We start from the raw sequence: 15,801 nt of genomic DNA on the forward strand, positions 1-15,801 counted from the left end.
AAGTACATAGAAAAATAAACGCCAAAGTGTCGTATATGGTTGAAAAGTGCCCCCTTTCTGAGCTAACGGGCCCTAAAATTGATCTTAATTAATAAACTAAAATAAAACTTATATGAAATTTGGCATGCTTGTTCATCATTTTCGGAGATCGCCGAGGTATTTTGGTGTACACAGTCGAGGTATTTTAGGGCACTTTGCCAGTATTACAAAGCATTTTGAGGTATTATAATACTTTTAAGAAATTTATAAGGCATTTGAGAGTATTTTGAGACATAGTCTGTATATTTCCAAATGTTTTGTGATATTTTCATTGGAATTTTGAGTGAAATAAAGGAAATTTTGCGATATTTTAACAAATACATTGCAGTAGACAATATAGTGTGTCAATACAACAAAATTGACTGAAAATTGAACAGAACAACATAGGCACATGCAATTATTATGGTAAAATCTTTGTAAGATGATATTGAGTTGAAACAATATTCATTACAAATTATTATATTAATTTACAAATTTTTCAAATTTTAAACTACATTTTTAAGGTCACGTGACTGTTTTGGACAGGTGTCAACTGAACTTTACAGTGTTGCAAGCTCTAAAATTGCATAATCAGAGTCATGTGATGTGTCTCTTACAATTTCAGCTTTTACAACTGTCTAAATTTAATTCACCAAATTTTTAAAGTTTAAACCGCATTTTAACGGTCACGTGATTAATTTTGACAGATGTCAATTGGCCTTTATAGTGTGGCAGGTCAAAAATTGAATCATCCAAGTCACGTGACGTGTATTTTTCAATTTAAGTTTTTACAACTGTCTTAAATTTATTTATCAATTTTCCAAAGTTTTAACTGCGTTTTGAAGGTCACGTGACTGTTTTTGACAATGTCAATTGGCCTTTACAGTGTTGCAAGCTCAAAAAGTGATATATCCTAGTCACGTGACGTGTATTTTGCAATTTAAGTTGTTACAACTGTCTCAATTTTATTTATAAATTTTCCAAAGTTTAAACTGAGTTTTGAAGGTCACTACAGTGTTGCAAGCTCAAAAATTGAATTATCAAAGTCACGTGACGTAGTTCTTACAATTTTACCACTGTCTAAAATTAAAATACTATACAATATTTAATTTTTCAACGGTTTGTTTTAAATGATAGGTGTCTTTATTTGACACGTGTTAACTTTGGTTACTATAACAGTTTAAACGTCAAAATATAACCCGTAATTTCAGACAACCGCACAAAAAATATTTTTTGTTTGTTAGAATTTGGAAAAACCTGACCTTAGAAAATCACGTGTCAAAAATTTGGAAAAACTTCCTTCGTTATCACCTAACCTAACCTAAAAATTGTCACGTGACTTTTTTATGTTTTATCCCAAAACTGTTTGGCTTCAAACATATAGGTTACTTTGAACAATTCATTTAAAAAAATACTTCTTTAGTACTTAAACTTTTTTAATATAAAACTAATATTTGTATTTTGACCACCCTGTTTTACTTTCTACCCAAATTCTACATCTACCATACATACAGGGAGTATGGAAAGATGGAGAGAGACAAAGACAACTTTTTTTTTCCCTGATCGACCAACAATCACTTAGATTGTCTTTTTGACTAATTTAACCAAAAAACTGAGGAATCCCATGTTTTTTTTTTTAAAACAGGCATATTTTTTCAAATATAACCAGAAACCACTAAACATTTCTAGCCCTTTCATTTACTTGATAATAAATATAGTAAAAGTAGGAAATTTCCATTTTTTTTCAGTTTTAAAGTCACTTTGTTGGTTCAATTTTCCTCCTTCCTTCAAACTGTGTTAAGAAACAAAGTGCTAAAATTACAAAAAAGGTGTTTTGATAAAGAATACTGACAAAAACAATGTACCATCTGTTTTGTAAAATTGTTCCTACAACTTCAACAAACTGTAAACTATTTTCTTATCAAATAAGTTCTGGTGTTTGTTTCTATACAATAAGTCCCCTTCAACCTTCTTAATGAAAATTAAGTTTTTGATTATCTGACCATTAGTGTTCAGCAAATAACACTGAATCTGTTACAAGTTACAATGCAAAACATTGAGATCGCTGATGAGAGACCTTATTGCAAAAATGGAACTTACTCGTTTTAATGTATTAATATTAAAAAAAGATCAACAGTATACAGATTTTCAAACTGTTTTGGATAACACACTACAAAGTTGTCTTTTAAAATACAGTACATGAATGGCCCCCTTAGGTTTCAATGCAAGACCAAACAAAAACCCATTACTTACATTTAGTCCGGACAAAATTTATTAAAAACAAACCTTAAATTACATATTTAAGTTCAATATTTTTAGTGCTGCTTACGCCTGAAGCTGCAACCCTCTGTTAACCTCGCTTTTCCTCCGGTGGACGTGCACAAAATAGTGGAGCAACCCTTGCAGGGAACAGCACTCTGTGCGTGCGAAAAAATGGTCGAAATTGCATAGCACCCGGGACATTTCACGTCCATAAAGTAGCTATTGGGGTGCTGAACCAAACGCTTCTTCTTATGGGCCCGCCTTTGGTGTTCCGGGCTGGGGTGCAATAAGTCGACGGCTAAGGGCATCTAAAACAAGAAAAAAACACGTTTTAGTGTCACGCAAACTGGCTGGGACGTGAAACTAAACGTTACACTTAATTTTCACCGTGTTTAACTCACTTTTTACTAGTTTTTCTCTTTGAAATTGCTAGAATTACTGCAATTGCACGTGGTGATTCGGTTAAGAACCATGCAAAAAAGGAATTTGACAAGCGGCTGTCAAACTAGTCTGGACTGGATTAGTCAATGCTACCAACATCGAAATGTCAAAAATCAACTGCACCAACATAAACAATTTAATCTTCCTGTCTCTTTCTTATTATCATGCCACCAACAAAGAAAAGCAGTGACACTGTCACTAGTGTCACTGTCAAATGTCCAATTTAGTTGACGCTTGTAATTTTTCATTCAAGGAAAATTTAAAAACAAACTTAAAAATAATTTTGAATTGAAAATTTTTTTAAATCATGTTGGGGGTGATCCGGAGCAGTCTCACCCAAGTAAATTCCAAGCTCGTCCTTAAAAATGGGGCCGCATTGTTACACACCAGGTACTTCAACTCGCATTCATAATATTGATGTTATGTAATTATTACAAAATTGTTGATAACCAGCCACATATTACAGGATGTAACAAGAAACGATTGTATTTTCTAGCTCACAGAACAATCACAGGTGGTACCCTGACAAGGAATACTTTGATCAGTTTAAAGGACCCGTTATGTACCCGGATGAAACCTCAAAGAATTGGGCTATGCAGCCCTGGAATGTTACAAAAGCCCCGATTGAAAAGGAGGTGAAGAATGTTACTATCAATTTTGGGCCTCAACATCCTGCTGCTCACGGTGTATTGAGGTTGGTTTTGGAATTGGATGGAGAGGTATGTTTAGAATTATTTCCAATTTCAAACAAAATAGGTATGACATCATTGACATCACAAATTGTAGTAATTTGTGTCAACATAGTCAGTCTAGTATGGATAAAGTGTCACATGTGCAGTATTTGTGATTGGCCAAGAAAAAGCAGCAAGCTGTTTTCTTGACTAATCACAAACTACCCACTCTGCTGAGATTTAGCATAAAAATCCACATTTGTTAGATCAATTTCAAGGTAATAGTGTTTAAATTTGAGAGGGGGATCAAACTGTCAATTCTGAGTTAAAGTGTCAAAATTCAGACTTGAGGTTGTCAATTTTTTCAGTAGAAACATTTGAAAAATGGCATTTTATTGAATTGAATTACACTGTCTAAAATTTGTAAATCGAAGACTAAATTGTGTTTCTATACTGAAACATGTTATATCAAACCCTACTTTCAATTTTAGACAGAAAAGTTTTGGGTTTGTAGTCTTCTCCATCACTCTCCTGTTTAAGTTGTAACTAGTTGGTTAACCAACAACCCTTTTTGTTATCAATTTCAAGTAGAAAATACAAAAATTGTTAGTTTACCAATTTTAATCCTGATTTACTGAAAATATTAAAGTTATGTGCTAAATTGGCCAGTTCATGATTGAAGTGTCAAAATTCTAGTTTCAGTTTGTCATTGTTAAGTAGAAAATGATGAAGAAATGTTATGTTATATATCAAATTTGCATTTTTTCTTTCTGATAATGTCAAAAGTCTTGATAGATTTAGACACGCCGCAAATTTTTATTTCTTACTCTGTGGAGTTAAATTTGACAGTTGTGACGCTAAATGACAGTTTAAGTCGTTAAATTTGACAGTTATGACACTTTACAGCGTGGCCTATTGTCAGGGGACTCTTGTTAACTATTAAAAATTAAAAATCATTCAACAATGAGATGAAACTCTAAAACATACAAAAGAGTGGTATCTTGTAGAAATAAATATACTCAATAAAGCCTCAAATTTGACATTTGTGAGGCTTAGTGACACTTCGATATGTTTCTTACGTCACCTGACAGCTGTCAACTGTCGAAACTTATTCAAGGCAAACATACAACTCTAATAGGCAGATTAGTTGTATTTCTTTGATAAATCGCATTTCAAGTTGTATTTATAGCTCTATACAGTTAAATTTAATACTTGAGACGTTAAGAGACTATAACTTGTTTTCTAGGGGTCTCCCGCTTGAATAAATCACACTGTACATTGTATTTATACTTCCATGGAGTGAAATTTGACAGTTGTGACGTTACGTGACGTAAGTATCAAAGTGTCTCTTATCGACAGAACTGACATATTTGGCTCCATGGAGGTGTAAACAGTGTAAATACAACTTACAGTGCAGTACCATTCCTCAAACAAACACATCTATTTTTATACTTACAGTTCACTGATGATTTAGTTTTGACAGTTATGACAGCTGTCACGTGAGGTAAGAAAAGTATAAAAGTGTTTATTAACGTCAGCACTGTCAAATTTGACTCTATGGAGCTATAAACATCACTTACAATGCAATTCCTTAAAGAAACACTTCTGTTTAGCATTTTACACTTTCAGGTCACTCGTGAGTGAGTTTTGACAGTTATGACAGCTGTCACGTAACCTAAGCAAAGTATTCAGGAGAGTTGGGCAAATTGGGGAATTTTCGTATTTTTTTCCGAAACTATCCGAGAAGATACCTGAAAGTTTTGAATTAGCAATTTTTGTTTGTGGTGATACGACATATTTGACATTGACAGCATTGACATTTGGTGAGTCAAAGTGTCAATGTGGTCGTTCAATTGCCTTTTCATCACCCTAACATATTGCAAATATGACCTATTCTTTCAATGACATTTGATAGAATACAGTACACTAGTTTTACTATAGTTTTGCACTAGACTTGCCACTTGCTAGTGGAAAACGCGAGTATTGACTGAACGGACAGGTAAAAATGACAATTGACACTTGACAAATGACGGTAAACGGAAAGTGTCCGCATGCCCAACTCTATATAAAGTGTTTTGTAACGTTCCAAATGTCAAATTTGGCTACATGGAACGTAAAACACAACTTCCTGAGTAATTTCTCAATTTAGCAACTATTTCTAATTTTATAGTGTCAGGTCACTGATGAACGGGTTTCGATAGTTATGACAGCTGTCACGTGACTGAAGAAAAATATAACGGTATTCCTTAAAGCCAGAACTGTCAAATTTGGCTCCATGGAGCTGTAAAGACTAGTTACAGTGTGGTTCCTCCAAGAAACAGATCTACTTCCACCAAACCAAATTCCATTGCTTGAATTGTTGCTTTTGGTTTACATGTATTATCTTTTTCTCTCTTGAATTCTCCTAAAATTCCTTAAATTTCCTTGACATTTCCACCAAAATTACATAAAATTAAGCAATTTTTTGTTGTTGTGCAGACTGTCAAACGGTCCGACCCTCACATCGGACTACTGCACCGAGGTACGGAAAAACTGATCGAGTACAAAACGTACACGCAAGCTTTGCCGTATTTCGATCGGCTCGATTACGTATCGATGATGTGCAACGAACAATGCTTCAGTTTGGCCGTGGAGAAACTGTTGAACATTGACGTACCACTTCGAGCCAAATACATTCGAGGTGATTGCGCGCTCCTTTATGTTTTCGTGCTTTTTATCGAACCAGATTTCTAGTGTTGTTTGCGGAAATCACCAGAATTTTGAACCACATTATGGGTATTTGCACCCACGCCCTCGATATCGGTGCCTTGACGCCCTTCTTTTGGTTGTTTGAGGAGCGAGAAAAAATGATGGAGTTTTACGAGAGAGTGTCTGGAGCGCGGATGCACGCTGCTTACGTACGACCCGGAGGAGTTTCACTGGTAAATTTCTACTTTTAAAATTCTGAAGTCCTTGTGTACCAGTCTGCTGTGATGTTAAGGACTTGCCTTTGGGTCTGCTAGACGATATACACGAGTTTGCGTCCAAATTTAATGAACGACTGGATGAAGTGGAGGATTTGCTTACTAATAACCGATTGTGGATTCAGAGAACTCAAGATATTGGTATTGTGACGGCTGAAGAAGCTCTCAATCTTGGTTTTAGGTATGTATTCAGTCACATGTAGTGTTCAATAACCGTTTAACAGTTTCCAAATGTCTCTAAAGCAGTCCAAAAACCTTCCAAATGTTCCTGAAGCACAATAGAAGCCTTCAAAAGTTTTTAGAACAGTCTAAAAGCTTCCAAACGGTCTTCAGCTACTCTAGTAGCTCTCAAAAGATTTAAAAACACTCTAAAAGCTTCCAATAATTTCTAGAACAGTCTAAGAGTTCCTAAATGCCTTTAAAGCAGTCCAGAACCTTGAATATGTTCTTTAAACTGTCCAAAAACTTTCCAAATTTTCCTGAAGCACCATAGTGGCTTCCAAAAGCTTTTAGAACAGTCTAAAAGCTTCTAAATGCTCTTTAACTACTTTAGCAGCTCTAAAAAGATATCAAAACAGTCTAAAAGCTTCCAACAATTTTTAGAACCGTCTAAGAGTTTCCAAATGTCTCTAAATCAGTCCAGAAACTTCAATATGCTCATTAAATTGTCCAAAAACGTTTTAAGTTCTCCTGAAGCAGCATAGAAGCTTCCAAAAGCTTTTAGAACAGTCTAAAAGCTTCTAGAGCGATTTAAAAGCTTCCAATAATTTCTAGAACAGTCTAAGAGTTCCTAAATGCCTTTAAAGCAGTCCAGAACCTTGAATATGTTCTTTAAACTGTCCAACATTCTTCCAAATGCTGCTGAAGCAGCATAAAAGCTTTCAAAAGCTTTTAGAAAAGTCTAAAAGCTTCCAAATGGTCTTCAACAACTCTAGAAGCTCTCAAAAAATTTCAAAACAGTCTAAAAGTTTTTAGAGCGATTTAAAAGCTTCCAATAATTTCTAGAACAGTTTAAGAGTTCCTAAATGCCTTTAAAACAGTCCAGAACCTTGAATATGTTCTTTAAACTGTCCAAAATCCTTCTAAATGCTGCTGAAGCAGCATAGAAGCTTTCAAAAGCTTTTAGAAGAGTTTAAAAGCTTCCAAATGGTTTTCAACAACTCTAGAAGCTCTCAAAAGATTTCAAAACAGTCTAAAAGCTTCTAAATGCTCTTGAACTACTTTAGCAGCTCTAAAAAGATTTCAAAACAGTCTAAAAGCTTCCAACAATTTTTAGAACCGTCTAATAGTTTCCAAATGTCTCTAAAGCAGTCCAGAAACTTCAATATGCTCATTAAATTGTCCAAAAACTTTTTAAATTCTCCTGAAGCACCATAGAAGCTTCTAAAAGCTTTTAGAAGAGTTTAAAAGCTTCCAAATGGTCTTCAACTATTATAGTAACTCTCAAAAGATTTCAAAATAGTCTAAAAGCTTCCAACAATTTCTAGAACCGTCTAAGAGTTCCTAAATGCCTTTAAAGCAGTCCAGAACCTTGAATATGTTCTTTAAACTGTCCAACATTCTTCCAAATGCTGCTGAAGCAGCATAGAAGCTTCCAAAAGCTTTTAGAAAAGTCTAAAAGCTTCCAAATGGTTTTCAACAACTCTAGAAGCTCTCAAAAGATTTCAAAACAGTCTAAAAGCTTCTAGAGCGATTTAAAAGCTTCCAATAATTTCTAGAACAGTCTAAGAGTTCCTAAATGCCTTTAAAGCAGTCCAGAACCTTGAATATGTTCTTTAAACTGTCCAAAAACCTTCCAAATGTTCCTGAAGCACCATAGAAGCTTTCAAAAGTTTTTAGAAGAATCTAAAAGCTTCTAAATGCTCTTTAACTACTTTAGCAGCTCTAAAAAGATTTCAAAACAGTCTAAAAGCTTCCAACAATTTTTAGAACCGTCTAATAGTTTCCAAATGTCTCTAAAGCAGTCCAGAAACTTCAATATGCTCATTAAATTGTCCAAAAACTTTTAAAATTCTCCTGAAGCACCATAGAAGCTTCCAAAAGCTTTTAGAAGAGTTTAAAAGCTTCCAAATGGTCTTCAACTATTATAGTAACTCTCAAAAGATTTCAAAATAGTCTAAAAGCTTCCAACAATTTCTAGAACCGTCTAAGAGTTCCTAAATGCCTTTAAAGCAGTCCAGAACCTTGAATATGTTCTTTAAACTGTCCAACATTCTTCCAAATGCTGCTAAAGCAGCATAGAAGCTTCCAAAAGCTTTTAGAAAAGTCTAAAAGCTTCCAAATGGTTTTCAACAACTCTAGAAGCTCTCAAAAGATTTCAAAACAGTCTAAAAGCTTCTAGAGCGATTTAAAAGCTTCCAATAATTTCTAGAACCGTCTAAGAGTTCCTAAATGCCTTTAAAGCAGTCCAAAACCTTGAATATGTTCTTTAAACTGTCCATAATCCTTCTAAATGCTGCTGAAGCAGCATAGAAGCTTCCAAAAGCTTTTAAAACAGTCTAAACGCTTCCAAATGGTTTTCAACAACTCTAGAAGCTCTCAAAAGATTTCAAAACAATCTAAAAGCTTCTAGAGCGATTTAAAAGCTTCCAATAATTTCTAGAACCGTCTAAGAGTTCCTAAATGCCTTTAATGCAGTCCAGAACCTTGAATATGTTCTTTAAACTGTCCAAAAACCTTCTAAATGCTGCTGAAGCAGCATAGAAGCTTTCAAAAGCTTTTAGAAGAGTTTAAAAGCTTCCAAATGGTTTTCAACAACTCTAGAAGCTCTCAAAAGATTTCAAAACAGTCTAAAAGCTTCTAAATGCTCTTGAACTACTTTAGCAGCTCTAAAAAGATTTCAAAACAGTCTAAAAGCTTCCAACAATTTTTAGAACCGTCTAATAGTTTCCAAATGTCTCTAAATCAGTCCAGAAACTTCAATATGCTCATTAAATTGTCCAAAAACGTTTTAAGTTCTCCTGAAGCAGCATAGAAGCTTCCAAAAGCTTTTAGAACAGTCTAAAAGCTTCTAGAGCGATTTAAAAGCTTCCAATAATTTCTAGAACAGTCTAAGAGTTCCTAAATGCCTTTAAAGCAGTCCAGAACCTTGAATATGTTCTTTAAACTGTCCAAAAACCTCCTAAATGCTGCTGAAGCAGCATAGAAGCTTCCAAAAGCTTTTAGAAAAGTCTAAAAGCTTCCAAATGGTTTTCAACAACTCTAGAAGCTCTCAAAAGATTTCAAAACAGTCTAAAAGCTTCTAGAGCGATTTAAAAGCTTCCAATAATTTCTAGAACAGTCTAAGAGTTCCTAAATGCCTTTAAAGCAGTCCAGAACCTTGAATATGTTCTTTAAACTGTCCAACATTCTTCCAAATGCTGCTGAAGCAGCATAGAAGCTTCCAAAAGCTTTTAAAACAGTCTAAAAGCTTCCAAATGGTTTTCAACAACTCTAGAAGCTCTCAAAAGATTTCAAAACAGTCTAAAAGCTTCTAGAGCGATTTAAAAGCTTCCAATAATTTCTAGAACAGTCTAAGAGTTCCTAAATGCCTTTAAAGCAGTCCAGAACCTTGAATATGTTCTTTAAACTGTCCAAAAACCTTCTAAATGCTGCTGAAGCAGCATAGAAGCTTTCAAAAGCTTTTAGAAGAGTTTAAAAGCTTCCAAATGGTTTTCAACAACTCTAGAAGCTCTCAAAAGATTTCAAAACAGTCTAAAAGCTTCTAGAGCGATTTAAAAGCTTCCAATAATTTCTAGAACCGTCTAAGAGTTCCTAAATGCCTTTAATGCAGTCCAGAACCTTGAATATGTTCTTTAAACTGTCCAAAAACCTTCTAAATGCTGCTGAAGCAGCATAGAAGCTTTCAAAAGCTTTTAGAAGAGTTTAAAAGCTTCCAAATGGTTTTCAACAACTCTAGAAGCTCTCAAAAGATTTCAAAACAGTCTAAAAGCTTCCAACAATTTTTAGAACCGTCTAATAGTTTCCAAATGTCTCTAAAGCAGTCCAGAAACTTCAATATGCTCATTAAATTGTCCAAAAACTTTTTAAATTCTCCTGAAGCACCATAGAAGCTTCCAAAAGCTTTTAGAAGAGTTTAAAAGCTTCCAAATGGTCTTCAACTATTATAGTAACTCTCAAAAGATTTCAAAATAGTCTAAAAGCTTCCAACAATTTCTAGAACCGTCTAAGAGTTCCTAAATGCCTTTAAAGCAGTCCAGAACCTTGAATATGTTCTTTAAACTGTCCAAAAACCTTCTAGATGCTGCTGAAGCAGCATAGAAGCTTTCAAAAGCTTTTAGAAGAGTTTAAAAGCTTCCAAATGGTTTTCAACAACTCTAGAAGCTCTCAAAAGATTTCAAAACAGTCTAAAAGCTTCTAAATGCTCTTGAACTACTTTAGCAGCTCTAAAAAGATTTCAAAACAGTCTAAAAGCTTCCAACAATTTTTAGAACCGTCTAATAGTTTCCAAATGTCTCTAAAGCAGTCCAGAAACTTCAATATGCTCATTAAATTGTCCAAAAACTTTTAAAATTCTCCTGAAGCAGCATAGGACCTTCCAAAAGCTTTTAGAAGAGTTAAAAGCTTCCAAATGATCTTCAACAACTCTAGAAGCTCTCAAAAGATTTCAAAACAGTCTAGAAGCTTCTAGAGCGATTTAAAAGCTTCCAATAATTTATAGAACCGTCTAAGAGTTCTTAAATGCCTGAATATGTTCTTTAAACTGTCCAAAACCCTTCCAAATGTTCCTGAAGCACCATAGAAGCTTCCAAAAGCTTTTAGAACAGTCTAAAAGCTTCCAAATGCTCTTCAACTACCTTAGCAGCTTTCAAAACAGCCTAAAAGCTTCTGTATGTTAACGTATTCCAAAAAATCTACAATTTTGGAAATGTGATCAATTAATCGTGTTCTTTGATAATTTTAAACAAAAATGCTGAACGATGCCGTTATTGCTATTCACTGACAATTTCAGTGGGGTAATGCTGAGAGGTTCGGGCATCAAATGGGATCTTCGTAAAACTCAGCCGTACGACGCGTACGATTTGGTCGAATTCGACGTACCGATCGGTACTAAAGGCGACTGCTACGACCGGTACTTGTGCCGATTGGAGGAGATGCGTCAATCTTTGCGCATCATCGAACAGTGTCTCAACAATATGCCACCAGGTATTTTCAAATCGAAAAAACACCACCTCAAACGTCTGAGTGTGAGAGTTTCAGGCGAAATCAAAACGGACGATGCTAAAGTCACTCCGCCAAGCAGGGAGGAAATGAAAACCTCCATGGAGGCCTTGATTCATCACTTTAAATTGTTCACTCAAGGCTATCAAGTACCGCCCGGTACAACTTACACGGCTGTCGAAGCTCCTAAAGGGGAATTTGGAGTGTATTTGGTTTCCGACGGAAGTTCAAAACCTTACCGGTAAACAACGTTTGCAGTTTGTTATTTTGAATCCAAAAATGACCATATTTTCAGGTGTAAAATTAAGGCTCCTGGATTCGCCCATTTGGCCGCCTTAGATAAAGTAGGTAAAAATCACATGTTGGCTGATATTGTTGCTATTATAGGAACGTTGGATATTGTATTCGGCGAAGTAGATCGATAAGATGGTTTATGGAGCTGCGTCTACAATTAATTCTTATATTATTGTAATATTTTCCAGATTACTCTCTTTGTTATTATAAATTATTATTGTCCGTCTGGAGGTTAATAATAAAGCGTGTAAATAATGAGTACTAACCGCTCCAAGTTGATGTCACGTGACTACTTAATCAACAATCAAAACCTTTGTCCTGGCCGTTAGATGTGATTGGTCAAAACATTACAGGAAATAAGCCGACTGTCCCTTCTCGTTAAATAGCTACTCTTTGCTACTATATTTTGACAGTTATTGTCAAAAAAATGCCTTCCAAAAAGGACCAAACTGTGGTTCAATGTTTCTAGAAGGTTTTGGAACGTTTCAGGATACTCTATAGAGTCTAGAAGGGTTTGGAATGGCTAAGAAGGCTCCGGCAGCGTTTAATAAGTTCCAGAATGTTTCGCAAGGCTTTAAAAGTTCTAGGAGTTATTGGAAAGCTTCAGTATCTTCAACCATGATCTAGAAGCTTTGAAATGTCTCAAAAGCCTTTTTAAAGATTCTAAAACATTCGAAAATGCCATAGAATGTTGTCTGGAAGTTTTTAGAAGTCTGTAAAACGTTATAAAAGTTTCTAGTAGCTTTCGCAACAGTTTAGAAGGTTCTACAACGATCTGGGAGGTTTTCAATTGGCCCACAAGGCTGCGGCAGCTTTTAGAAGCTCCTAGAACGTTTCACAAGATTCTGGAAGCTTTTAGATTGCTCCGAAAGGCTCTAGAACGTTGCAAATCATATTGGAAAACTTGAGAACGTTCTAAAAGGTTATAGAAGTGTTTGGAAGGCTGTAGCCGTTTGTAGAACGTTTTGAAAGGTTTGAGAACCTTACAGAAGACTTGTGAACGTTTCAGAGAGTTCTAAGAGTTTGTGGAAAGCTTCAGTATCTTGAACCACGATCTAGAAGCTTTAAAATGTTTCAAAAGCCTTTTTAAAGATTCTAAAACATTCAAAAATGCCATAGAATGTTGTAGGAAGGTCTGGAAGTTTTTAGAAGCCTGTAAAACGTTATAAAAGTTTCTAGTAGCTTTCACAACAGTTTAGAAGGTTCTACAAAGATCTGGGAGGTTTTCAATTGGCCCACAAGGCTCCGGCAGCTTTTAGAACGTTTCACAAGATTCTGGAAGGTTTTTGATTGCTCCGATAAGCTCTAGAAGGTTATAGGAGTATTTGAAAGGCTTTTTAGTACTTTTAACAACAATCTAGAAGATTTGCGAAAATACTGCACAGGAGAAATAACCATTAACGTTCAAAAAAGACCAAATTTTGGTTCGATATTTTTAAATATGCTTTCACAAGGTTTTGAAATGATTCATAATGCTCTAGAAGGTTTTTGAATGGCTAAGAAGGCTCCGGCTGCGATTAAAAGGTTCTACAACCTTTTGCAAGGATTGGAAAGCTTCTAGGATGTTCTGGAAGACTGTAGGTATTTGTAGAACGTTTTGAAAGGTTTGAAAACCTTATAGAAGACTTGTGAACGTTTTAGAGAGTTCTAAGAGTTTGTGGAAAACTTCAGTATCTTGAACCACGATCTAGAAGCTTTAAAATGTTTCAAAAGCCTTTTTAAAGATTCTAAAACATTCAAAAATGCCATAGAATGTTGTAGGAAGGTCTGGAAGTTTTTAGAAGCCTGTAAAACGTTATAAAACTTTCTAGTAGCTTTCACAACAAATTAAGAACGTTCTACAAAGATCTGAGAGGTTTTCAATTGGCCCGGGCAGCTTTTAGAACGTTTCACAAGATTCTGGGAGCTTTTAGATTGCTCCGATAAGCTCTAGAAGGTTATGGCAGGAGTGTTTGAAAGGCTTTTTAGTATCTTCGACAACAATCTAGAAGATTTGCGAAAATACTGCACAGGAGGAATAACGATTAACGTCCAAATTTTGGTTCGATATTTTTAAATATGCTTTCACAAGGTTTTGGAATGATTCATAATGCTCTAGAAGGTTTTTGAATGGCTAAGAAGGCTTTGGCTGCGATTAAAAGGTTCTGCAACGTTTCTCAAGGCTTGGAAAGCTTCTAGGATGTTCTGGAAGGCTGTAGGTATTTGTAGAACGTTTTAGAGGGTTCTAGGAGCTATTGGAAAGCTTCAGTATCTTCAGACAACGATCTAGAAGCTTTGGAATGTTTCAAAAGCCTTTTTAAAGATTCTAAAACATTCGAAAATGCGATACAATGTTGTAGGAAGGTCTGGAAGTTTTTAGTAGCTTTCACAACAGATTAGAACATTCTACAAAGATCTGATTGGCCCACAAGGCTCCGGCTGCTTTCAGAACGTTTCACAAGATTCTGGGACGCTTTTAGATTGCTCCGATAGGCTCTAGAAGTGGAATAGTGTGACCGGAGGGCAAAACTAACACAAAAACAAAAAATACCTACACATAAAATTATTTTTATTTTATAGCAGACTTAACATTTACAAAATTTTTTGTGTTGAAATATTATTACATTTACTTACTTTGCCCTAGAATAGATAGTTGATTATGATTTTACAACTTAAAAAAACTCCTAAGAATGGTTTGCCAGTAACTGCAAGGAAACGCACCTGATAAAGCTTTGACAGTAAACAAAACAAAGAAAAAAAATCAAAAAAATTTTCTCGCCAACCCTACAAAACGCCACAAGTGTACTCTTCGGCGTCGAGTTCCAAAAAACGCGAAGCACCCGGTTGATGGACGTGTGGGGCGCGCCGCCTCATACCGCTCTCTATTTCTGCTCCCGGCTAGAAGCAGCTACCCTCAGGAGGCTGAGCCAGCTTCATATTCTCCTTGAGGGTCATTAAACGTCTCAGTTCTTGCAGTACCGTCTTGATGGTGTATTCTCTTTGCCATCGCGCCAACACTGGCACCTGTCTGTTATCCACCTAATAAGTTAAGTCTTGAAGTTTTGAATGTACAATAACATTGACATCAATTGGGCTAATTCCAAAAATTAAAGAAGCAAAAATATACAATCAGTTTCAAAAATTTAGGGGACTTATAGAATCTGTTCTAGTTTTCCTCAATTTATTCAGGCAAATTTGATCTCTTTGTGAAAAATTCAACATCAGCAGAGAAAATGTACATTGAAACTTACCACTCCTGTTGAGGAATTAATACAATTGATATTTATCCTAGAAATGAATTTGGCCAAAGGCGCTTCGTCCGGATATTGGTCGCCGCATTCAATTTTCACGGAATACATTCGGTTTTCGTAGGGACTACGTGGGGGCCCTATTATCATGCCCATCCAATGGGTAAGGGTCATATCATCATCGTTTTCCAATCCCCAACTGATGGTACCATCGGAAACGCCTTTTTGGCCCGCTTCCAGTTCTTCCAGAAGTCGAAAGTTTCTAGGAACGACTAGAAGGAAATTTACGATTCTTGTGCGTTTAACTCATTTGGGGAATGGTACTTACCCACACCGGCTGACGGGGTAGCCATGTTTGCAAATGCGGTTTGGAAATTAATTAATCCGATTCGAGTTTAATTGCTGTTTTGTCTGGTCACTGTAATCTTAGAAAGTTAGTGGAACTGAACTGCGTTTACTGGGAAAGTAGCACTTTGGTGAGGAAACACGCAAAAGGAATGCTAAGTAAGGAAATTGCAGTTTATCGACTCTTTTTTTTGGTGATCAACTGTCAAACTAAAATTGTGACGTATCTGTCAAGTGTCACACACGTTTTCTGTACGTAAACCACTGTCACCAGCGTTGCCAACTTTATCAAAATCTACCCCGTTATTAAATGGAACAATCAAGAAACAAATAATATTGCCTTTTCGCATTCTTTAAAAATGCGCCAATAAATGTAGTATGATGTGGTATGATGAACCACATTCCGACTTCGACCAATAA

The 15,801-nt window shown here is 35.5% G+C and overlaps 3 protein-coding genes across 3 annotated transcripts; 1 reads left to right on the forward strand and 2 right to left on the reverse strand.

Moving 5' to 3' along the window:
• Positions 1-2,267: 2,267 nt before the first annotated feature.
• RpS27 (ribosomal protein S27) lies at positions 2,268-2,842 on the reverse strand. Its single transcript, XM_081974851.1, has 2 exons — positions 2,682-2,842; positions 2,268-2,588 (listed from the first exon to the last, which is right to left on the reverse strand). The coding sequence occupies exon 2, from the start codon at positions 2,586-2,588 to the stop codon at positions 2,334-2,336; it is 255 nt and encodes an 84-aa protein (XP_081830977.1). The 5' UTR covers positions 2,682-2,842; the 3' UTR covers positions 2,268-2,333.
• A 99-nt stretch (positions 2,843-2,941) lies between these two features.
• ND-49 (NADH dehydrogenase (ubiquinone) 49 kDa subunit) lies at positions 2,942-12,074 on the forward strand. Its single transcript, XM_081974836.1, has 8 exons — positions 2,942-3,111; positions 3,218-3,440; positions 5,871-6,072; positions 6,126-6,313; positions 6,373-6,536; positions 11,307-11,500; positions 11,555-11,756; positions 11,811-12,074. Exons 1-8 carry the CDS (start codon positions 3,029-3,031, stop codon positions 11,938-11,940), a joined length of 1,386 nt encoding a protein of 461 aa, XP_081830962.1. The 5' UTR covers positions 2,942-3,028; the 3' UTR covers positions 11,941-12,074.
• A 2,262-nt stretch (positions 12,075-14,336) lies between these two features.
• Uev1A (Ubiquitin-conjugating enzyme variant 1A) lies at positions 14,337-15,592 on the reverse strand. Its single transcript, XM_081974848.1, has 3 exons — positions 15,365-15,592; positions 15,040-15,308; positions 14,337-14,827 (listed from the first exon to the last, which is right to left on the reverse strand). The coding sequence occupies exons 1-3, from the start codon at positions 15,387-15,389 to the stop codon at positions 14,687-14,689; spliced, it is 435 nt and encodes a 144-aa protein (XP_081830974.1). The 5' UTR covers positions 15,390-15,592; the 3' UTR covers positions 14,337-14,686.
• Positions 15,593-15,801: the final 209 nt, after the last annotated feature.

This window comes from Ips typographus, linkage group LG3, assembly GCF_016097725.1.
Source record: "Ips typographus isolate SLU linkage group LG3, UJ_Ityp_2.0, whole genome shotgun sequence".
Lineage (NCBI taxonomy): Eukaryota > Metazoa > Arthropoda > Insecta > Coleoptera > Curculionidae > Ips > Ips typographus.